This window comes from Schizosaccharomyces pombe (genome assembly GCF_000002945.2).
Source record: "Schizosaccharomyces pombe strain 972h- genome assembly, chromosome: II".
NCBI classification, from domain to species: domain Eukaryota; kingdom Fungi; phylum Ascomycota; class Schizosaccharomycetes; order Schizosaccharomycetales; family Schizosaccharomycetaceae; genus Schizosaccharomyces; species Schizosaccharomyces pombe.
In genome coordinates this window covers 1368984-1389144 of record NC_003423.3, presented here as the reverse complement: position 1 = coordinate 1389144, position 20161 = coordinate 1368984, and the positions used below count along the sequence as shown (strand labels likewise).

Here is a 20161-nt window from a genome sequence, read left to right as displayed (position 1 = left end):
AAAAAGGGGATTCTATAGCCCTTTGGTATTTACGAAGACTCATTGATAGTTTAAATCGCACTCATTGAATGGCATTAAACACATTTGTTTGTTTGAATTTTTTTCATTGTTTATGAAGTACAGGATTTTTTTTTTTACCTATCAATAAAAGTATTGATATAAAATATCCCTTTACCTTGATCAATACTTCAAAAAAAATTTAAAATTAGTTTAATTATATTAAATGGACGGTTTTTAGCCTGGTAAATGAAATTCATGCCTTTACTCTTCACCAACTTTTTAAGACGTTAAAATTTTTATAAAAAGCCAAATCCTAATATTCTGTTTCCCAAGACAGCAAAAAGTAAATAAAATACTGCTACTTGGGCCATATTATTACTTCTCATTAATTGCTTACAGAAACTGCTATGGAAAAAGAAAGCGAAATACAAAGCTTACCACCAACGAGACGATATACGATATCTTTAGCATTACCTATTTCAAGTCTAAATGTAGCATACAATTTGCAGCTTAAAACGAGTTTTGTCTGGAAGGTTTGAAAGATTCGTTGTTGTCGCGTATTAACTCAAAATATAGATTTCGAGAATAGTTTCTCTATATGGTATTGACGAAATTATTTTGCTAGAGGACCCTGAATATGTGCAAAACACCCAGGTACATACACTTTCCTCTGATGCTTATTTAAAGGATCCCACAAAATTTCTCACGGACTTATTATGCTATTTCGAAACGCCTTTCTTTATGAGGAAGGAATTGTTTCCACTAAATCCACATCTAAAATATACTAGCTGCTTTCCATTACTTCCCCTCAGAAATGACAAGGCTAGCACAGTGAATATTGAATTCCCATACCGAGAGGGAATCGTTACTCATCCATCTCCGCAAGCAAAGAATAAATATATTATAAATGCTGGACTATCTCACAATGTAATCGTTTCCAGCCCCAGCGTCCTTGCTCCTAGAACAAGGGTCACGGTTCGATTAAAAGCGCAGTCTCCAAACGAAGAAGGCCAGCTTCAAGGTGATATCGTGTCTTTTTCAGCTCCACGAGAAAAAGGTGGTCATTATTGGGGTTACAAGGTGCGGTCATGTCTTTCTTCTCAGCTGTGTAAAAGTTCTCCTTACAAAGGTGGATATGACTTTGTTGTTCAAATCAACAGTCAGACTTCAGCTATTACTTCAAAAGAGTTAGAAGCGAGTTTACCAAGTTCGTTTCGGCATGCTGTTCTTGTTTTACAAGACAATGTCGTACAAAAAGAGCTCGTAGACTCCACTGCCAAAAGTATTTCTTTTAACCCATTCCCAGTTTCTTTTCTAAATGATCCCATTCCTGAAGAGATACTTTTGGCGGCCATGACCCGTTTGTCAGATATGTTGCTGATGCATGGACGACGATAAAGCCTAAATACTTACAAAGGTGAAGCTGTCTTTTTCTTACTTAAATATTATAAAGCTGTCTCGCTAATCAAGGAAAACAAAATCAATTTTGAATATGATAAATTATAAGGATAACTTGGGTATAAAGACGATATTAGAAACTAAGACGAGAATTATTATGATTAAAATTATATCTAAGAGTGTATTGTTGAAATAAAGAATAAAAAAATTTAAAAGATGATTCGAGTCAATGCAAAAAAGGGTAATTCTGTTGAAGACAAACTCCTATCGAGTGTACCTAGATAAGCAGCCATGTTTAAACACTCATAGAAGCAGGGTTTCCTGATCTCTTTTTAATAAGATTCTCCATAAAATATTCGCCAGCCTTATAGCTACTACGAACAAGTGGACCACTAGCCACGTATAAGAATCCTAATTTCTCTGCCACTTCTTTCCAATATTCAAACTTCTTAGGATGTACATACTCTTGCACTTTTAGGTGTCGTTTGGTAGGTCTCATATATTGACCAAAGGTAACGACATCTACATTATGTTCCAGGAGATCCTTAAGAGTTGTTAGAATTTCCGCATCGGTTTCACCTAGACCAAGCATAATACTGGTTTTAGTGATAAGGTGAGGACATGTTTTCTTCACATGTTTTAGCACGCTCAGACTTTGTCGATATGTGGCTCGTCGATCTCGAACAAATGGGGTAAGTTCCTCTACCGTTTCTACATTGTGTGCAAAGACGTCCAAACCAGATTTAGCTACAATCTCAACCAAATCCATTCTTCCACTAAAATCGGGGGTCAAAGCTTCTACCAAGATGTGCGGGGCTTTTTCTTTAATTTTTTGAATCGTTTTTGCTATATGATTGGCACCAAGGTCAGTCAGGTCATCTCTATCGACACTAGTGAGAACAATGTACCCAAGGTTCCATTGTTTGATGGCTTCTGCTGTATTTTCAGGCTCGTTGGGATCTAAAGGACCTGGACGGCGACTGGTCTTTACCGAACAAAAGCGACATCCACGAGTACAAGTATCACCCATAAGCATGATCGTAGCTGTGGCACGAGATTTGTCTTTACCTCCCCAGCATTCTCCAATATTCGGACATTTCGCTTCTTCACAAACCGTATGGAGATGAGATCCCCGCAAATCATGCTTTATTCGGTTAAAATTTGTTCCTAGTGGAACTTTGGTTTTAAGCCATGAAGGCAATCTTTTGTGTATAGAGCCATTTGGTAGCTCTACTTTTCTATCTAACTCGAAAGCTTCGTCAGCAGTCAATGGTTTATCCATGTTCAAGAAATCTGCAAATGATGGTCCTTTCGCCAACTTTTCTGAAAACCCTCCAGATTGAAACCTCACGGAGGCAAACTATGCTATATTAATAAAACTATAAATAAAAGAAAACTCACCCAAAAATTGTTTTTTAATATCGTAGCATTTCGACCTATTTTCAACATTGCTGTGTAGAGGAAGTAAGGACTATTAGACAGTATGGGATTGGATATAAAGTACTAACCTTACTACTACCTATTATCCGTGTTAGCCCATCAATAGAAAACAGATGTTTTAAACGTTATTTTACCTATTAAACAGTCTCCTTCATAATTCGAAGTTTCGTTTTTTTTGTTGAATACGACTCAGTTTGTGGACAATTGTAAGAAAATTCAAAACATTAAACCAAGCTGTTTACCATAGTTTTGGACACTAATCAGCCAAACTACAAGCGTAAAGTAAAGATATAATTGAATATTTTTTTCAAATAAACTCTCAAAATTTTGTGGTCTCACGTACTATGGTAAATTTCTCGTCATAGGGATTCTCCTATTTTTTGAGTGATTTTCAAAACTTTAGCTTCCTATTATGAATATGTATAGTATGTTTCTGCAAGGTCACTTTGATTTCGACTTCGATTTACTCATTTATGAAAGCCCTGTAAAAACAGGCCTAGACAGATTTTCTATGTAACCTTTTAATTTTAGAGACACATATGAGTATATTTGAAACTTTTTTTGAAAATAATGCTTCTCTTCTTTAACAGCTTCCGTCTTTTTTATGCGTGATTTACAAAATCTCAAGTAAGAATTTTTTCTATTTATTTTCGCATGAGCAATGCTTGACATAAAACGAATTAAGCTGGTTAAAGATTGCTAAATGATATTTGAGAGCAGCTTTGTGCACTCTTTTTCAAGCATTCTCTCATAACTTTTAGCTAGTGCATCTTGTAGTGAATTTAACTTTTGGTTTCTACCTTGGAGGTTGTGGAATGAATTGTTACTAGTATGTCTATTATTAAATGAGAAATACTCAAACTCAGCTTCAATGAAATAGAGATAGATCATGATCAATGGCTGCAAAAGCGAGGTGGCATAACAACCCAAAAGCCATTTGTTTTGGTTTAATTAAATACCCATTGCTTACTTAAAAGGATCTTTACTCTAACGTATAGATATATTTCTTAAAAACGATCAAAGTTTCGTTAGTCTACACCCTAGGTTTCTATTCACAATGTAGTGTGATTTAGGCCAAAATTTAGATAGAAACTAAAAAGTAACTACAAAATAATATTTGAATAAAAAAACTAGATTCTCAAGTTTCTTTCTTTACTGGACGATATTTCGTCCTATGCATTATATTGCCAACCCTTGCTATAAACCAGCTACCTATCTCCACACCACACATCAATTTCTATAAAGTACTCAACTTGAGGACCTTAAGACTAAATATTCATGTCATTTCAAGATAGGACTGCTGAATTTCAAGCATGTGTCACGAAAACTCGATCTCGTTTGAGGACAACGACTGCAAATCAAGCAGTAGGTGGTCCCGATCAAACCAAGCACCAAAAGAGCGAATTTACAAGGATAGCCCAAAAAATTGCTAACCAAATTAATCAAACTGGCGAAAAGTTACAAAAGCTATCACAACGTAAGTATTTAGCTTATTGGGCATAGTCACAAACGAACGTTGCCTAAGTCTTTTCAAATCAAATGGTTAAGTATGGCTAACATTTCTTTAGTTGCAAAAAGGAAGACTTTGTTTGACGATCGGCCAGTAGAAATTCAAGAACTAACATTTCAAATTAAGCAAAGCTTATCGTCTTTAAATTCGGATATAGCTTCACTACAGCAGGTTGTTAAAGGAAATCGTAACAAACCTGCCCAAATGAATCAACATAGCGAGAACGTTGTCGTTTCTTTGCAAAATTCTCTCGCAAACACCAGTATGACCTTTAAAGACATTCTCGAAATTCGGACACAAAACATGAAAGCATCCCAGAACCGCACAGAAAAATTTGTTGCCTCGAGTTCCATGAATGCTAACCCCCTTATAAATTCTGGAAACTCGATTTCACCATTTGCTGATTACAATGATCCTAAACCTGAAGCTAATGAAGACTATTTATCCTTGAATCTCGGGGATGGTGCTAACACTCGTTATGAGCAAATGGCCTTACTTGAAAGCCAGACTGATACGTATTCCCAGCAGCGTATGTCTTCTATACAAAACATCGAAAGTACTATTACCGAGTTGGGTGGTATTTTTTCGCAATTAGCACAGATGGTCTCTGAGCAACGTGAAACCGTACAACGGATTGACATGCATACAGATGATATCGTCTCAAATATTGGAAGTGCCCAGAGAGAGATTGTCAAGTTTTATGAACGGATGTCTTCAAATCGAGCACTACTTTTCAAAATTTTCGGTATAGTGATTATATTTTTCCTTCTTTGGGTGCTCGTTACTTGAGTGCAAAAAAACATGCAATCCTCTTTTCTTTTTTTACAAGTCTGTACAAATCTTTTGACATACCGAAAACTATGCCGCCTGTATTTTTCACCCAACTTCATTAATTTTTATCCTTTTTCTACCAATACCGGAATACCTAGTATCCTGTCGATTTAATGCCTTATGGTTTAATCTTTAAATATAGAAATAACACCGAAAAGTTTATTCGTGTCCATCCAAAAATTGTAAATGACTCTTATTAAATACCTGGACCTGTCGTCATTTCATTCCTTTTCCTTATTTGTGGTATCATATTTTTCTTTTATTTCTCTATGGACTCGCTTTCCTCGTCAGAAGCAATAATTGTTTCTTGTACATTTGCTTCGATTTCTTCCAGCGGCCAATTTGTTTCCTCTTTTGTAATTGTACATTCTGAGACTTGATAGGCTAATGCAGCTAGCACATTATCACTAAAATTATTGGTGAGTCTTTAGAAAAAATATGAATTTCAGTTTACTTACTTTGCTGTCTGTATCCAATAAGCATAATCGTTTAGTACTATAGCGTTGTATATATAATAGACATCGTGATGTTCAAAAAGGTTTCGAATACGAAGTAAAACTCTCAATATCCAACGCTTTCCAAGGCTCAAAATCGCATGGGTGTCTTTCCAACAAGTGAGGGCAAGGTCCCAATTTCTATACAAAGGGTATGCCAACGAACGTCTAATACATGCAATAAATATATCTTTGATTGCAAGGAAATTTGTATCGAGACAAGATATCGTGGATGAAAGTGTTCCGATATTCCAACATGATTCAATAGTTGGATCACCCAAAGTAGTCCTATTGTCGTATGCGTATGCAAAAATCAAAGGAACTAAACAAAGATAAACATTCTTCGGATTGTCAATAAGGTAGCTTCGCTTTGGTAATTTGGCTAAAGCTTCTTTTTCTTCGCTTGTAAATTCTAAAAGTCTGTCGGATTTGCCTTGTTGGACCAGCAAAAATTCCCCAATATAATCAGGAATATAATGCAATATTTCATCGATCATCTCCCTGTCATAAAAATCTGCCATATAATGTTCAGCATCAAATTTTTCATCTTCTAGCTGTACACGTATTTCACTTCTCGTAGAAGGAGGAGTTCGCTCTGGTTCAGGAATTTGATTAATTTCATTTCCAACCAAAGCATTATACTTCAGCAGTCCTGAATACTGATTATTGAAACCGTATTGAGACGTAGATGTGTACTGCATCTAATGATAAAGTTAGAATGTCGACAAGTCGCGCAAGAAACAAACCTTTTCATCATCTAACCGTTGCAACAGGCCCCAATCGAAATCGGGATCATCGAAATGAATATTCTGCCAGTCAATTTTAACCTCTTTTTCTTCATCCTTGCTGGCATTTTGCGAAGTTGAAGGTGATGGGGTATCTTCCACTTCCTCGATTAAGGGCTTTTTGACAGGTTCTTTGTTTTGGTTTACAAGTAAAGTAGTTAGTAAATCCAAGTCTGGAAATACTTCTCCAGGAGTCTCCTTGGGAAATTTAATATGCACAAAACCACTTGAAATATCGTATGAAGCGTTAGCCCGATCATCATCTAAAACGTTACCAGGCAGTTCTAGTCTTTGGGAAAAAGTTAGTAAACACTGCTTCAATTTTAATAAGAAATATTTAGATAGCCCAAATACTTATGGGATTTAGAAAAGACTTACTTAAGGAAATAAGGTGCAATGCAAAAGTTCACTTCATTGTTAAAAGCATCAATTTCAACGTTTTTAGCCTGCCTTGGTGAGTTATTACTCGATTAGAATAAGAACCATACCTTTATATACGGAGTATGCACATCTAAATACACAAATTCTTCATCCTGCCTCAATTCAAATTTTGGAGTGATCATTGCAGCTGGATGGTTTTGAATGCATTGCAATTAAAATTTCGGATTGGTCATTATCTTAAGAACTCATTTTCAATTTTTTAAATAGTTTATGAATAAGTTTAGATCACTTAAATTACCGTGAATTTGCAGATTGAGTGACCTATTCTTTAATTAGTTTAGAAACAAAGGACTGTTAGAATCACCATCAATGAAAGATAATGTATTTAATTTGTTCACTAGTTAATGTTTTCAGAACGGGAAGGATTCACGAAATTGTCTTTAGCTGGGAAAGCAATTTGGTCACTTACATGCCCATACTTACAATTTTTAACAACTTAAAGGTTTAAAGTATATGAAGTAGTAAAATATATTATATACGAATTGTTGAATCAATTTATTTCTACTAAAGCAGAAATACTGTTTTCTTTATAGAGATGCTGATTCGAGTGCTAGTATTCCCTACTTCAACTCCCTCTCCTCTCATATCAGTTTTCCTTGTTTTATCCTAATTGTGGTCAGTGGTCACTTCGTAGCATACAAGGATAATGAATGCTTTAAATAAAATACCTTTCACAAGAGCGCTGTATCATTTTTCAAGGTTCCGATCATTCACGACTTCAGGATGGATTATGTCTGGGCATAACAGTAAGTTATTGATTTATAAGCTAGTTATAGTGTTTTTGCTTCTATGAATTTTCAAGATAAAACAAAAGTAAAAAACGAGACCCATTGTAGTAAAGAATGTAGGCTACTCAATGTTGACTATGATTCTTTGCTGAATTACTGGGATCTTTCACATAAGACAGAAGAATTGAAAGTGATAAAATTTGAACTGTATTCATATCCACTTTTATAAAGTGTTCAGTTAATTGCTCGAACATACAATTAAGTGAATGTTCAGGTTTTCTTGCAAACTGGGTTACTGTCAACAACAGTGAATTTATAAGATCCATAGACACTATAATGTTACCAGTTTTATATACGCATATTAACCTTTATAGAGTGGTCAAAAATTAAGCACAAAAAATCGGCGAATGACCAGGCAAGAAGTTTACAAATTGGAAAGTAAGGGCTCGTCTTGTTTCACACTACTATCTAATAACAGTTACTAATATTACTGTGTATCCAGACTTTCACAGGGAATCATTCTAGCAGTTCGACAAGAAGGTGCCAATCCTGAATTGAATATGCGGCTGGCGACACTACTAGAGAGTGCCAAGAAAATATCCATGCCGAAATCTGGTATTGAAAATGCAATTAATCGAGGATTGGGTACGGCTGGAAGTGAAGGTTCGCAAGTTCATTTTATTGAGTATGAAGCAATGCATCCATCAGGAGTCGGTCTTATAGTTGAAGCGGTTACAGACAATCGAGCTCGAGCTGCTTCTTCAATCAAACATATTTTACGAAATCATGGGGCTTCTTTATCGACTGTCAAATTTTTGTTTAGCAAAAAGGGTAAGGTGGAAGTAAATCTTCCTCCAGAAAAACGAGATTCTATGAAATTTGAAGATGTTCTCGACGATGCTATTGAAGCTGGCGCAGAGGACATAGTCAATAGGCCCAAAGAGTACATAGACGAAGAAGATGAAGGTGAATTTTTGATTTTAACCGAGCCCTCTAGTTTAAACCAGGTGGCTCATCATTTTCGATCTAAAAACTATGAAATCAAAGATTCTCGTTTAATCCATATTCCTCTGGAAGAAACGGCTATCGATGTACCTGCAAAAGATTCTGTCAGAGAAGATATTCAAAAATTAATCGACGACTTGTATGAAAACGAGGATGTAATGTTCATTCATTTGAGTATACTGAATTCCCACTTTTTGCCTATTCTTGATGAATAAGGTTAAAAAAAAGAAAATTAAAAAATATGAAACTTTTTTCTCCTTGATGAATCATATAATACTATGAGATTTGATTACTTACAAACTATGAGCTAGTTGCTCTAACGTCTACAAAAACAATGTTGCGATGCAATTAAATTTTTAAATAAATCTATGTGGTTTTTGCTGATCGACTTAAAAAATATGCTCATAAATAAATAGTTCATTATCACCTATTTCATAGACTGGAAAGCATGTAATAATTAAACCTTGTGATAGAAAAGTACAAAAGACAAGTAAAAGTCAAATCTTCAAAATCCATCTTTTCCGGCCTCCATAAAGATTCCAGTCTCATGTTTTATAAGATGTACTCTTGATCCATATCGTCAACAAGAGGATCGTTGGAATCACGCGAAAAAACGGTTGATATACTGGGCGCTAATTGCCTTTGAACAACTTGAGCAGTGGTATTAGTCCTAGGCATGTGAGCACGCTTCCTTTGCCGAAAAGAACCAGCAACCTCGCGCACCAGTACTTCGAAGACTCGATTTACCACTGAGGACTCAGTATCCAAAACTTCGACAAAGTTCTCAAAGCTGAAATTTTCAAGCTGCTCAGGTAATCTTCCATTATAATGTTCAAGCGCTTGATCAATCAGCTTCTTTGTTTTTCTATTGAAATTTGCAACATGGTCGTTTGAACTGGACTCTATTAAAGGGCGTCCCATAACACCAAGATGCTACGCCGACAATTTATTCAAGACCCTCTGAAAATTTCAATACTAATTGAATATGTGATATACGCTGTTTCTAAGGGAGAATCAGGCAGGTCCCACCACCTTGCCTCCAGGCTAAGCAATGATAAATTTCAGTGCACAAATTTGCAATTCGTTACTAACAGGTAACATGTTACCCACACTTGAAGAAAGGGATTGATGCTTACGCTGAAGGATAAAAAGAGGATCCATGAAATTGTGATTTCTATTTGTAGGAATTTCCGTATAGTTCCTTTTAATTTAGGAACAGTTTTTTGATGATCTGTAGTTAAAAATCCGACGGAACTGCGACTTTGACATACTTTCAATGAATTTGAAAATCAATTTATGGAATTCAAAAGGAACGGTAAGCAAGATAAAAGTCAAAACGTAAAAAGGGGAGAAAGATATAAGCTTTGAATTTCTCTTCACCACTATGTGTATTTAAGAGAAAGTGGACAGGAGTCAATAACTCAACGATAAAACCAACTTAAATTTAATCAAATTCATGTGATGGAAAAAGGCTGATTCATAAAAATGAAATGTTTAGTATAACGAGTCATTAGAAGACAACATAGTTAGATCTTAGCATGGATATTTATATAAGGTAGGAAAGAATCCTTAAGGATAGACAATTTTGTCCTACCACAAACGAACCCACCAAGGATAAACTGAAAATTTAAGACCATAAAAAGTATGCTTTGAAAAATTTCAATAATCATAAAGCAGGAAAGTAAATTTTGCCATGTCATGTACATGAAATTAGGGTTAATAAAGAGATCCTTATCATTCTCTCATTTAAAAGGAAGAAGCCTCTTTAACACTCGTTTTTGTATTGTATTTGCTTCTTCCCATTGACGTTGTCTAGCTCTCGTTGAACTAGACGTGTCACGGTTCAAATGTTGAGCACCTGCGTGCTTTCGCTTAAAGCTTTTACCATCTTCTGTAAGAATCCATCTCTTTTTAGCGCCGGAATGGGTTTTCACTGTTCGAATGGTATCCTTTCTGCCAACCAAGACTGTTGCACGCACAACGCGCTGAAATACCACTAACATCACTCCAAAGGCCCAAAAATCTGAAGCAACAAAATTCTCTCAAGGAGTCAAAACCTATGCTTAAGTTGATCAAGTTCTTAAAAAAAAAACACACTTGATCTCAATGAAAGCGCTGGTAGTGCAATCTTAAGAACCTTTGTTCCAATGTTAGTGAAACCTATGGCATGTTACTTTGAAATTTGGACGAGAAAAGTAACAACAATAGAGGATTTTTCTTTAGCAATTGCCAACCGTTTTAAACAAATGGGCTCTCATAGTGATTCAGAGGTTGACTGGGATAATGAAGGTATGAATAATATGCTTGGCTGTTGTACTGGTCTGAAATCAATGTTTTTTACTTCTGGGGGAATTTGTTGCTTGTTTAGTTAATACTGGAATTCCATGCTATCTTTTTGCGATTATTGCTTGACATGAATGGATATTCATCTCTATCAGTCAATGATGAATGATCCGATTTCCTGGATTGAACATTATTATTCAGGATTTGCTCAATTCCCCTGGGACACGGTTTTCGTTTTTTCTGCTGCTACCCTTTCTTTGAAAGACGATGCATCCCAGCTTTCAAATGGAAACAATAAAGTTAATACTAACTCTTAATAGAGGAAGTTTGGGAGGATGAGGTACATGAATTTTGTTGCTTGTTTTGCGATTCTACCTTTACCTGTTTAAAAGACTTATGGAGTCATTGTAAAGAAGGTATGAGTTTTTCTATTTAATTTAAAAATTTTGTATATCTATTAATATTCATACATGGCTAACTTTGGTTCTATTGTAGCACACAACTTTGACTTTTATCAAGTTAAGCAGCAGAATAATTTGGATTTCTATGCTTGCATTAAATTGGTAAATTACATTCGGTCTCAAGTCAAGGAAGGAAAAACACCAGATTTGGACAAACTTTCCGACATTTTACGGTCCGACGAATACATGATTTCTGTACTCCCTGACGACAGTGTACTCTTCTCGCTTGGCGATGAACTCGATTCAGATTTTGAGGACGACAATACTCTCGAAATTGAAGTAGAGAATCCAGCAGATGTTTCTAAAGATGCAGAAATAAAGAAATTAAAGTTACAAAATCAACTTCTTATCTCTCAGCTTGAAGAAATTCGAAAAGATAAAATGAATGAATTGACTAGTCAGACTACAGATCAGCTATCAGTTACCCCAAAGAAAGCAGATAACGATTCTTATTATTTCGAGTCTTACGCTGGAAATGATATTCATTTCCTTATGCTAAACGATTCTGTCCGGACCGAGGGATACCGTGACTTCGTTTATCATAATAAGCATATTTTTGCTGGAAAAACGGTTTTGGATGTAGGATGCGGTACTGGCATTTTATCCATGTTTTGCGCAAAGGCTGGCGCCAAGAAGGTTTATGCTGTGGACAACTCCGATATCATTCAAATGGCTATCTCAAATGCTTTTGAAAATGGTCTTGCTGATCAAATTACTTTTATTCGTGGAAAAATCGAAGATATCAGTTTACCGGTTGGCAAGGTAGATATCATTATTTCGGAATGGATGGGCTATGCTCTAACGTTTGAGAGTATGATTGATTCCGTCCTTGTTGCCAGAGATCGCTTCCTTGCACCTTCTGGAATTATGGCACCGTCCGAGACACGATTGGTACTTACAGCTACCACAAACACTGAATTGTTAGAAGAACCTATTGATTTCTGGAGCGATGTGTATGGTTTCAAAATGAATGGCATGAAGGATGCTTCTTATAAAGGTGTTAGTGTACAAGTCGTTCCTCAAACTTATGTTAACGCCAAGCCTGTTGTTTTTGCAAGGTTTAATATGCATACGTGCAAAGTTCAAGATGTCAGTTTTACTTCCCCCTTCTCTCTAATTATAGACAACGAAGGACCGCTTTGTGCTTTCACTTTATGGTTTGATACGTATTTTACGACTAAGAGAACACAGCCTATTCCAGAAGCTATTGATGAAGCTTGTGGATTTACAACAGGCCCTCAAGGCACTCCTACTCATTGGAAACAATGCGTTTTGTTACTACGTAATCGTCCTTTCCTTCAAAAAGGCACTCGTGTTGAAGGAACTATTTCCTTTTCAAAAAATAAAAAAAACAATCGTGATTTGGACATTTCGGTTCACTGGAATGTAAATGGGAAAGCTGACTCTCAAAGCTACGTGTTGAATTAGGATCAAAGTCTTTACTTAAAAATATAGAATTACTGATTAATGTTACTATGCTGTAGGTTTTTGGATTAGGAATCTTGCTGGGGTTTTAAGGCATTTCCTGTAAAATTATTTCCCCAGAGTGGGAATACGGTGGATCGAAAAAATCATCTAGTCTTAAAATATTCTCTATTTTCTATACTACTAAAAAATAACATTTTTTCAATCTTTTAAATATGGAAATTTGAGTACATAAGGATTAAACTATCAACAACTGCACAATGCTTGGGAAAGATTTTTAACGTGAACTATTATTATCGTTGATTTTTTGTTACGATTTGATTATATTTAAGGGATCTCTAAAAATAATTGTGACTTGAATCATAATTCAGATGACTAGCGTTCAATGGTCGTAGAATTGCAAATAAACATATTTCGTTCCGGAAAATTAAATATGGATATTTATAGCCTTAAAAGATAAATTAAAAATGTAAAAGCTTTAGCATTTTAATGTAATTAAGACGAGCCTTTTCAACAATCCATTCAATAAGTTAACTCATAGCGATTGTTAGCGCGCAGTGTTTGCAGGTAAAAATATAAGGTAAAGAGTTCAGCATTTGCAAAACACCAAACTAGGGCGAAAATGAATCAAAATACACTTTATGTGAATAATTTGAATGATAAAATTAATAAAAATGATTTAAGAACAGCACTATATATGCTATTCTCCACTTATGGGACCGTGGTTGATATTGTCGCGTTGAAAACTCCCAAGATGAGAGGTCAAGCTCATGTTGTATTCTTTGATCCCTCTGCCGCTGCAATTGCGATGAAGGCCTTAAAAAATTTCATATTCTTCGGAAAGGAAATGGTATGCTGTGAAATGAGCTTTCTCATTAATCCCCATAAAAAAACAAAAACGATTGACTAACATCTTTAATAAGAAAATTCAATACGCTCATTCGAAAAGTAAGATTATTGAAAGAATCGTCGCCGAAAATGACAGCAGAGGTCCTTTAAAACGGCTACGTGATGAAGCTGACCTTGAGTAAACTGTACATTTTCTAAAATTCACAATTATCGTTTTATATAGGGTAACTTTTTTCGGGATCCTGTTGGAGTCAAGAGAGTTATAAAGAGTGGTTTTCCTTTTTCTCTCTTTTTGTTCTTCACTGTATATACCTGTTGGTTTTAGTTGTTTCAGGTGTCAGTGTTTGCAGACAGTAAAGCGGACCGATAACACCATCGCATTGTTGCTAAGTTTTATAAGATGAAGCAAAATTCTAGTCCAATATCATCTTGTTTACAGCTATTTTAGTGGATTTTTCATGCAAGTCTTTCTCAACTAGCATTGCGCAAGGCACTGAACTTTAACGCATTTGATGGAATTGTTCACCTGGCTTCAACATCGCTCGTCGTCTTTCTTACAATGGGAAAGGATGTAGCATTGGATTTTCTTCCATCAAGCTTGTATAGCTGTACTTGTTCTTGCGATGGAAAATTGGCTTTTTGCGATTCAGAAAAAGTCCAAATCTTGGTACATATCTCAAATTGACGTGTTCGAGACTAGCTAATTCCCTTCAGGTACCTTCAACTGAAGCCAATACGCCTAAGTTTATGAAGGCGCTAGCCTATTTAGATGATGTGGAAGATGAACTACCAAATTGCCAAATGCTTGCTCGTATGTTCCCAATGCCCTTTGATGCTTATGAGAGTATAAAAGCTAACGTGTTTTACAGCTAATGAGCTTCGTTTAGGAGATCTAACTCCAAGTGTCATAAGCCGCTATGTGGTCTGGTCGCCAACAGGTCTCGCAGACAATTACGAGTATGTTCTTAAAAAGAGAAGACTTGAGTTTGACTTTACTTAACATTCCACTCGGTTTGTGTTTTTGTGCGTAAATATTTCTATTTTTATGAAATTTGTTTCATTTTTTAAAGTTTGTTTATCGTTTCAATGCCTAAAATAAAGTCTTATTCGGTTTTGTTTCTCTATTCTACTTTTTATTTGAACGCTAATCAGCTAGTCCATTGTTAACTGTTTTAACTAATCGTCATCGTGTGTATTTCTTTTCTTCATCTAGTCGCGTTCTCCATCAAAAATGGACTTGCGTGGCACAAATGAGTACTCACTTACCTTCCGATCCTTTGGAACTTTGCCGAATTCATAGCGTTGCATGGTCGCCTTTGGTAAGTCTTCCTTCATCTTCACCTTGGGGCGTGTGTTTGTTTGCACTTGGTGCAGAGTCGGGTCATGTCCATCTCTCTATTATGTCACATTCATCTACCCCATTTTTCAAGTCTTTTGATTTGAATTGCTCATGGGTAGTTCAGTTATCATTCTCCAGCTGGAATGTGGTTGGGGATTCAGCTACCTGTTTGCTATCGTGTTCTTCTCGGAATGGAGAAATCCGAATTTTAAAAATAGCTATTAGCTCTCATTCTGACACTTTTGATACCGCTATGCAAGAGCTACCTTTCTCGTTGGACTATAGACCGTTTTCTCCTCTGCTAGCCTGGTCATCTCCATTAGCCAATGTTGAATACCTTGCGTTAGTTTATCCTGGCCATTTATTTGCATTTCGGTATGACAAGTCATTAGGGAAGTTTTGCTCTTTTTTGAACCATAATCTTTTGTCCCTTTGCTCTCCTTCTGGAGTGTTGTTTGGTCATAACGACATTGATACCATATATGTTTACATCTTGACACATTCTGGAACTTTAGAGACTTTTTCCTTGTTGGATAATTCAATATCGATGTTGGACTCACCAGAGAGACATGTGCTTGAAAAATTTTTGAACAATCACTTGCAAAATTATGGCTCTGTTTCAGATGATTCAATAAAGACCCTTAAAATCCATGGCTTTTGCCCTTCTCCTTACTTATCCTCTGCTGCTCTCCACTTTAGTATATCGTACCCGGCCTCATTTACTTACGTTGTAACAGCAGCTGAACGAAGTTATTTTAATTTCATTCCATCTCTTTTTTCAAAATCCGTTTTTTCACACATGATTACTTCTTCACTTAATAACCTATGTGTAGCACCTTCAGCCGGTTGTTTACTCGAAATTTCTTTAATGAATGACACATTAAAAGAAAAAACGGATATTTTTACAATGCTTACAAATTCCTTATCAAGTTTTTTAGTTACGGATTATGATTTTTTCCTTGAGCTAAAGCATCTTATAGATATATCCTCTCTTTCAAATTTGTATTTAGACTCTTCATTGAATGCAATGAGACTTTTATATGGTTGGAGCGTTTATAAACAAAAAGCATTAGACGCTACTTTACTGAATTCTTTGAGATACCGATTAACCCTATACATTATGTTATATACACTTTCTCAGATATCTCTTGACCCCTCTTATCTAACTAGTGATTGCAAAGCTGTTTTAAGAAACTTTGTATCATTTACTTATAAAGAGTTGGCTGAGGTACCGATTGCAATGGAAGTAGCGAACGAGATAGCAAAAAGCTTGGAAGTTTCCTCAGATTTTAGTGAAACTTGCCCAGCATGTGAAGCTACAGTTCAATTCAATAATACATCATTAGCTACATGTGATAATGGACACGTCTGGAGACGTTGCTCAGTCACCATGCTACTTTTATCTCAAAAAGCTGCGAAATATTGTGCTGTGTGCAACAGTATAGTGGCCATTTTTAACCCTAGCCAAACCAAATGCTTACTTGCAGATCTTCAAAATGAGCTTTCTATTTGCTTCTATTGCGGTGGACATTTCTTGGTTTCGTAATATTCCATCCATTTATCAAAAATATTTTATAACATATCCGGTGAAACATTATTTTCTTTTGTTACGTGTGTAAATAATATTTATTATTTTTTTTGACAATCAAAACCCTTCTTAAATATTTCTCACTACATAAATCAGGAGTAGTACATAGGAAAATCCATTATATTATAAAATAATAAACAAAACGTAGGAGTCGAGATACATTCCTAAGACTACAAATTTTGAGAAAGAATACTTCTGCTGAAGTTGAACTATTTCTATAGCCTAAGAAGACTGAGAAGGAAGGTAGCTCCTTGCACGTCTTGTTCTTCGGAAGCAATTATGTTTGACTCGTCAGCACCAGTTTCCTTTTCGATGGGTCTTCTCAATACCTTCGAAAATAAGGCTTCATTGGAATCTACAGCAGATTCGAGACCAATAGTATCGTTTTTTATTTTATAAGTCATACGAACATCGTCCGTAACTTGTAAATTGCTCTTCTTGCGCAAACGTTGAACACGGTTGATAACTTCGCGAGCCAAACCTTCAGCTTGCAACTGAGCATCGATCTCTATATCTAATAAAACAATACAGATGCCATCAGTGTTCGATTTCAAAAACTCGTTCTTAACCTCCACAGAACGAATAATTTGTAAATCTCCCTCGACAAGTTCGATACCATCCAAAACCATTTTCTTGTTCTTCTGAAACTCTTTAACTTCCTCAGAAGTAACATTTGGTAGAGCCTTCTTAACACGAGCCATATCTTTGCGAAGCTTCTTACCCAAAACAGGCCAATCTGCTTGAACGCTGTATACGACTCCATACTTCTCTTCATTGGAGGTGAAAACTACTTCACGGACGTTAAGCTCCTCTGCAATATATCTTTCTAAGAGCTTAGCATCTTCCAAGTATTCTTCGTTAGTGAGAATAACAATAAGGGTTTTTAAGGGAGTCTTCAAAGAAATATTATTCTGCTCACGAACATAACGCGCCAATTCGATAATAGTTTGCATACGCTTAACACGGCGTAAAACAGTTTCATCATCAAGCTCAGACTTGTAAGTAGGGAAAGGAAGGAAATGAACTGAACGAAGTGAAATTTCATTTTTGTCAATAGGCATGTAGTTTCTAAGGTGTTGATAAATGTTTTCAGTAATGAAAGGGGTGAATGGGCCCATAATACGAACTAACGTGAACAAGACTTCAAACAAAACGTTCAAAGCATTAATAGTTTCAATTTCACCATCTTCACCCTTCAAACGACGTCTGTTAAACCGGATATACCAGTTAGTCATCTCCTCAATTAAACCGAGAAGTTGAGGGACCACGGTGTACAAACGGTATTGTTTCATTTCTTCATCAACAAATCCAATCAAGCTCTGGCAACGAGCTAAAATCCAGCGATCCATTACATTGGAACTCAAAGTGGCAGCATCATCGAAAACAAAGTCTTTACCAGTAACCTTCTTGTAAAGAGCAGCTTGCGCCTCAAAAAACTTATAACTGTTCCACCAAGGAATCAAAACTCTAGTAACAACTTCTCTTACACCATCTTCCTTAAATTTAAGAATCTCAGCACGAACAACTGGAGAGTTGATGAGATACAAACGAAGGGCATCAGAACCATATTTTTCAATGATGAGATTTGGTTCAGGGTAATTTTTAAGACGTTTGGACATTTTTTTACCATCCTCAGCCATTACCAGACCACTAACAATTACATTTTTATAAGGTGCTTTGTCGAATAACAAAGTTCCCAAAACAGTTAAAGTATAAAACCATCCACGGGTTTGATCAACACCCTCGGAAATAAAGTCAGCAGGGAAGCCATGCTTGAATTCCTCAATTCTTTCGAAAGGGTAATGACGAGAAGCATAAGGCATGCTGCCAGATTCAAACCAACAGTCAAATACTTCACTGACACGATGCAATGTTCCTTTACCTTTTTTAGAAGGAATAGTGATATGATCAATACTGTCACGATGAATGTCTGTAATATTAGAAACGCCGGAAAGTTCTTCAAGCTCCTTAATGGAACCAATGCAAACGACTTCTTCGTAGTCATCACTAACCCAAAGTGGGATAGGGGTACCCCAGTATCTGTTACGGGAAATGTTCCAGTCACGAGCATTCTTCAACCAATTCGCAAAACGTTTATCACGAATGTTTTGAGGGACCCAGTGAGTGCTCATGACATTTTCAACCATCTCATTAGTGATCTCCTTCACGCGAACAAACCAACTGGGAACGGCACGATAAATTAGAGGTGTATCGGAACGCCAGCAAAATGGATAACTATGGAAAATTTGACTATGCTTAACCAAATGGCCAGATGCTTTCAAGGAGCGGATAATTTCCTTATCTGCGTCTTTAACATATTGGCCAGCGAAGTCTGTGATTTCCGAAGTAAGCAAACCTTGCTCATCAACAGGGCAAGGAGGTTGGTGATCAGCATCGATGATGCCAGCAGCCCAAGCAGCGTCATAATCTGCTTCACCAAAAGCAGGAGCTTGATGGACGATACCAGTACCACTGCCTTCTTCAACGTAGTCAGCAGAATATAATTTAAATGCTCTTTCGCCAAAAGTGCTCTTGAAATAAGGGAAGAGAGGTTCATACTTTTGACCATCCAAGGCCTTTCCTTGGAAACGTTCCAAAATTTCAAAGTTCGCCTTTTTTGGGTTCTTGTAAAGGATGCCAAGGCAGCTCTCCATAAGGATATATTTCTTATTAGAATCCTTGTCCAAAATTTTTATGTACTGTAAGTCAGGGTGAACAGCCAAAGCAAGGTTAGAAGGCAAGGTCCATGGAGTAGTAGTCCAAGCTAAGAAAGAAACTTCAGGATCACTAATGGATTGAAAGGCAACAACAATAGCCGGATCTGGGACTTCCTTATAGTTTTGTTGAGCTTCAAAGTTACTCAAAGGTGTTGTACATGCAGTCGAGTAAGGCATAACACGATATCCGCGGTAAACTTTTCCTTTTGTATGCAACTCTTTGAAAACCCACCAAACACTTTCCATGAAAGAAGGATACAACGTTTTATAATCGTTATCAAAATCAATCCAACGGCCCAGTCTTTCAACTGTTGCACGCCATTCGGATGCATAAGTCATGACAATTTTACGACATTCGGCATTGTATTTGTCAATACCCATAGCCATAACATCATCACTTCCAGTAATACCCAACTTTTTGTCGATTTCATGCTCAACAGGAAGTCCATGTGTATCCCAACCGAATCTACGCTCGACGTGATAACCCTTCAAGCAAGCATAACGGGTGACACTATCCTTAATGGTAGAAGCCAAAAGATGACCATGATGAGGACGACCGGTAGCGAATGGAGGTCCATCGAAAAATGTATAAGTAGGACGACCTTGAGAAAGTTTTAACTGAGTATGGAACGCATCGATTTCGCGCCAAAACTCAACGATTTTTTCCTCTTCTTTAGGAACGTTAAACGACATGCTGAAATACTTTTACGGTAGGCAAAAGAGCTAATTCAGCAATGCTTCCGGAAATCGGTCTTACAAGAAGTTTAGGTGTGGAAGGAGAGGAATATGTACACAAAACAATTTTGTATTCAGATTGATTGCGATCAAATCCGATACAATTTGCTAAAAAATTCAATGTAATTTGGT

General features: G+C 36.4%; 11 protein-coding genes and 12 long non-coding RNA genes across 23 annotated transcripts; 10 read left to right on the top strand and 13 right to left on the bottom strand.

The window, feature by feature from the left end:
* The first annotated feature begins 263 nt into the window (after positions 1-263).
* On the top strand, positions 264-2833 carry SPOM_SPBC8D2.16C (uncharacterized protein). Its single transcript, NM_001021473.3, has 2 exons — positions 264-533; positions 577-2833. Exons 1-2 carry the CDS (start codon positions 408-410, stop codon positions 1396-1398), a joined length of 948 nt encoding a protein of 315 aa, NP_595578.1. The 5' UTR covers positions 264-407; the 3' UTR covers positions 1399-2833.
* Positions 451-701, bottom strand: SPOM_SPNCRNA.5160. Its single transcript, NR_194516.1, has one exon. It is a non-coding gene; the product is annotated as a non-coding RNA (long non-coding RNA).
* SPOM_SPNCRNA.5159 lies at positions 948-1176 on the bottom strand. Its single transcript, NR_194515.1, has one exon. It is a non-coding gene; the product is annotated as a non-coding RNA (long non-coding RNA).
* lip5 (lipoic acid synthetase Lip5) lies at positions 1466-2862 on the bottom strand. The gene is made up of 2 exons (NM_001356219.2): positions 2800-2862; positions 1466-2758 (listed from the first exon to the last, which is right to left on the bottom strand). The coding sequence occupies exons 1-2, from the start codon at positions 2845-2847 to the stop codon at positions 1694-1696; spliced, it is 1113 nt and encodes a 370-aa protein (NP_001342714.1). The 5' UTR covers positions 2848-2862; the 3' UTR covers positions 1466-1693.
* Positions 2863-3436: 574 nt separating this feature from the next.
* On the top strand, positions 3437-3893 carry SPOM_SPNCRNA.5158. The gene has a single exon (NR_194514.1). It is a non-coding gene; the product is annotated as a non-coding RNA (long non-coding RNA).
* Positions 3894-4006: 113 nt separating this feature from the next.
* shq1 (box H/ACA snoRNP assembly protein Shq1) lies at positions 4007-7028 on the bottom strand. The gene is made up of 5 exons (NM_001021470.3): positions 6947-7028; positions 6837-6904; positions 6420-6747; positions 5638-6374; positions 4007-5586 (listed from the first exon to the last, which is right to left on the bottom strand). The coding sequence occupies exons 1-5, from the start codon at positions 7019-7021 to the stop codon at positions 5439-5441; spliced, it is 1356 nt and encodes a 451-aa protein (NP_595575.1). The 5' UTR covers positions 7022-7028; the 3' UTR covers positions 4007-5438.
* On the top strand, positions 4050-7235 carry sed5 (SNARE protein Sed5). Its single transcript, NM_001021471.3, has 2 exons — positions 4050-4315; positions 4407-7235. The coding sequence occupies exons 1-2, from the start codon at positions 4117-4119 to the stop codon at positions 5135-5137; spliced, it is 930 nt and encodes a 309-aa protein (NP_595576.1). The 5' UTR covers positions 4050-4116; the 3' UTR covers positions 5138-7235.
* Positions 7236-7405: 170 nt separating this feature from the next.
* On the bottom strand, positions 7406-8851 carry SPOM_SPNCRNA.5157. Its single transcript, NR_194513.1, has one exon. It is a non-coding gene; the product is annotated as a non-coding RNA (long non-coding RNA).
* On the top strand, positions 7467-9101 carry tac1 (cytochrome C oxidase subunit I translational activator). Its single transcript, NM_001021469.3, has 3 exons — positions 7467-7645; positions 8002-8065; positions 8130-9101. Exons 1-3 carry the CDS (start codon positions 7546-7548, stop codon positions 8845-8847), a joined length of 882 nt encoding a protein of 293 aa, NP_595574.1. The 5' UTR covers positions 7467-7545; the 3' UTR covers positions 8848-9101.
* On the bottom strand, positions 8930-9637 carry SPOM_SPBC8D2.11 (uncharacterized protein). The gene has a single exon (NM_001021468.3). The coding sequence runs from the start codon at positions 9551-9553 to the stop codon at positions 9185-9187; it is 369 nt and encodes a 122-aa protein (NP_595573.1). The 5' UTR covers positions 9554-9637; the 3' UTR covers positions 8930-9184.
* A 737-nt stretch (positions 9638-10374) lies between these two features.
* Positions 10375-10752, bottom strand: new15 (mitochondrial 54S ribosomal protein bL35m; the record flags this gene model as incomplete). Its single annotated transcript, NM_001356218.2, has 1 exon — positions 10375-10752. The coding sequence occupies exon 1, from the start codon at positions 10633-10635 to the stop codon at positions 10375-10377; it is 261 nt and encodes an 86-aa protein (NP_001343150.1). The 5' UTR covers positions 10636-10752.
* A 101-nt stretch (positions 10753-10853) lies between these two features.
* On the top strand, positions 10854-13256 carry rmt3 (ribosomal protein arginine N-methyltransferase Rmt3). Its single transcript, NM_001021467.3, has 3 exons — positions 10854-10921; positions 11236-11331; positions 11411-13256. Exons 1-3 carry the CDS (start codon positions 10879-10881, stop codon positions 12802-12804), a joined length of 1533 nt encoding a protein of 510 aa, NP_595572.2. The 5' UTR covers positions 10854-10878; the 3' UTR covers positions 12805-13256.
* On the bottom strand, positions 11571-11908 carry SPOM_SPNCRNA.5156. The gene has a single exon (NR_194512.1). It is a non-coding gene; the product is annotated as a non-coding RNA (long non-coding RNA).
* On the bottom strand, positions 13134-14501 carry SPOM_SPNCRNA.5155. The gene has a single exon (NR_194511.1). It is a non-coding gene; the product is annotated as a non-coding RNA (long non-coding RNA).
* On the top strand, positions 13393-14156 carry msl1 (U2 snRNP-associated protein Msl1). Its single transcript, NM_001021466.3, has 2 exons — positions 13393-13651; positions 13725-14156. Exons 1-2 carry the CDS (start codon positions 13424-13426, stop codon positions 13830-13832), a joined length of 336 nt encoding a protein of 111 aa, NP_595571.1. The 5' UTR covers positions 13393-13423; the 3' UTR covers positions 13833-14156.
* Positions 14179-16657, top strand: sfc9 (transcription factor TFIIIC complex subunit Sfc9). The gene is made up of 4 exons (NM_001021465.3): positions 14179-14317; positions 14365-14461; positions 14520-14607; positions 14807-16657. The coding sequence occupies exons 1-4, from the start codon at positions 14210-14212 to the stop codon at positions 16533-16535; spliced, it is 2022 nt and encodes a 673-aa protein (NP_595570.1). The 5' UTR covers positions 14179-14209; the 3' UTR covers positions 16536-16657.
* SPOM_SPNCRNA.5154 lies at positions 14748-15339 on the bottom strand. The gene has a single exon (NR_194510.1). It is a non-coding gene; the product is annotated as a non-coding RNA (long non-coding RNA).
* On the bottom strand, positions 15635-15869 carry SPOM_SPNCRNA.5153. Its single transcript, NR_194509.1, has one exon. It is a non-coding gene; the product is annotated as a non-coding RNA (long non-coding RNA).
* Positions 16044-16412, bottom strand: SPOM_SPNCRNA.5152. Its single transcript, NR_194508.1, has one exon. It is a non-coding gene; the product is annotated as a non-coding RNA (long non-coding RNA).
* irs1 (isoleucine--tRNA(Ile) ligase Irs1) lies at positions 16576-20066 on the bottom strand. Its single transcript, NM_001021464.3, has one exon. The coding sequence runs from the start codon at positions 19985-19987 to the stop codon at positions 16793-16795; it is 3195 nt and encodes a 1064-aa protein (NP_595569.1). The 5' UTR covers positions 19988-20066; the 3' UTR covers positions 16576-16792.
* Positions 17771-18151, top strand: SPOM_SPNCRNA.5151. The gene has a single exon (NR_194507.1). It is a non-coding gene; the product is annotated as a non-coding RNA (long non-coding RNA).
* On the top strand, positions 18440-18830 carry SPOM_SPNCRNA.5150. Its single transcript, NR_194506.1, has one exon. It is a non-coding gene; the product is annotated as a non-coding RNA (long non-coding RNA).
* On the top strand, positions 19210-20122 carry SPOM_SPNCRNA.5149. The gene has a single exon (NR_194505.1). It is a non-coding gene; the product is annotated as a non-coding RNA (long non-coding RNA).
* Positions 20123-20161: the final 39 nt, after the last annotated feature.

Excerpts from the sequence above, each read along its gene's own strand:
- SPOM_SPBC8D2.16C (NM_001021473.3), top strand. The coding sequence starts at position 408 with ATGGAAAAAGAAAGCGAAATACAAAGCTTACCACCAACGAGACGATAT. Across the intron at positions 534-576 it reads AAACGAGTTTTGTCTGGAAG|ATTTCGAGAATAGTTTCTCT; the intron begins GTTTGAAAGATT and ends CTCAAAATATAG.
- lip5 (NM_001356219.2), bottom strand. The coding sequence starts at position 2,847 with ATGTTGAAAATAGGTCGAAATGCTACGATATTAAAAAACAATTTTTGG. Across the intron at positions 2,759-2,799 it reads TATTAAAAAACAATTTTTGG|TTTGCCTCCGTGAGGTTTCA; the intron begins GTGAGTTTTCTT and ends AATATAGCATAG.
- sed5 (NM_001021471.3), top strand. The coding sequence starts at position 4,117 with ATGTCATTTCAAGATAGGACTGCTGAATTTCAAGCATGTGTCACGAAA. Across the intron at positions 4,316-4,406 it reads GTTACAAAAGCTATCACAAC|TTGCAAAAAGGAAGACTTTG; the intron begins GTAAGTATTTAG and ends ACATTTCTTTAG.
- shq1 (NM_001021470.3), bottom strand. The coding sequence starts at position 7,021 with ATGATCACTCCAAAATTTGAATTGAGGCAGGATGAAGAATTTGTGTAT. Across the intron at positions 6,905-6,946 it reads TGCATACTCCGTATATAAAG|GCTAAAAACGTTGAAATTGA; the intron begins GTATGGTTCTTA and ends TCACCAAGGCAG. Across the intron at positions 6,748-6,836 it reads ATTGCACCTTATTTCCTTAA|ACTAGAACTGCCTGGTAACG; the intron begins GTAAGTCTTTTC and ends TTTTTCCCAAAG.
- tac1 (NM_001021469.3), top strand. The coding sequence starts at position 7,546 with ATGAATGCTTTAAATAAAATACCTTTCACAAGAGCGCTGTATCATTTT. Across the intron at positions 7,646-8,001 it reads GATTATGTCTGGGCATAACA|AGTGGTCAAAAATTAAGCAC; the intron begins GTAAGTTATTGA and ends TAACCTTTATAG. Across the intron at positions 8,066-8,129 it reads AGAAGTTTACAAATTGGAAA|ACTTTCACAGGGAATCATTC; the intron begins GTAAGGGCTCGT and ends CTGTGTATCCAG.
- SPOM_SPBC8D2.11 (NM_001021468.3), bottom strand. The coding sequence starts at position 9,553 with ATGGGACGCCCTTTAATAGAGTCCAGTTCAAACGACCATGTTGCAAAT.
- rmt3 (NM_001021467.3), top strand. The coding sequence starts at position 10,879 with ATGGGCTCTCATAGTGATTCAGAGGTTGACTGGGATAATGAAG. Across the intron at positions 10,922-11,235 it reads GGTTGACTGGGATAATGAAG|AGGAAGTTTGGGAGGATGAG; the intron begins GTATGAATAATA and ends AACTCTTAATAG. Across the intron at positions 11,332-11,410 it reads ATGGAGTCATTGTAAAGAAG|CACACAACTTTGACTTTTAT; the intron begins GTATGAGTTTTT and ends GTTCTATTGTAG.
- msl1 (NM_001021466.3), top strand. The coding sequence starts at position 13,424 with ATGAATCAAAATACACTTTATGTGAATAATTTGAATGATAAAATTAAT. Across the intron at positions 13,652-13,724 it reads TATTCTTCGGAAAGGAAATG|AAAATTCAATACGCTCATTC; the intron begins GTATGCTGTGAA and ends ATCTTTAATAAG.
- sfc9 (NM_001021465.3), top strand. The coding sequence starts at position 14,210 with ATGGGAAAGGATGTAGCATTGGATTTTCTTCCATCAAGCTTGTATAGC. Across the intron at positions 14,318-14,364 it reads CAGAAAAAGTCCAAATCTTG|GTACCTTCAACTGAAGCCAA; the intron begins GTACATATCTCA and ends AATTCCCTTCAG. Across the intron at positions 14,462-14,519 it reads AAATTGCCAAATGCTTGCTC|CTAATGAGCTTCGTTTAGGA; the intron begins GTATGTTCCCAA and ends CGTGTTTTACAG.
- irs1 (NM_001021464.3), bottom strand. The coding sequence starts at position 19,987 with ATGTCGTTTAACGTTCCTAAAGAAGAGGAAAAAATCGTTGAGTTTTGG.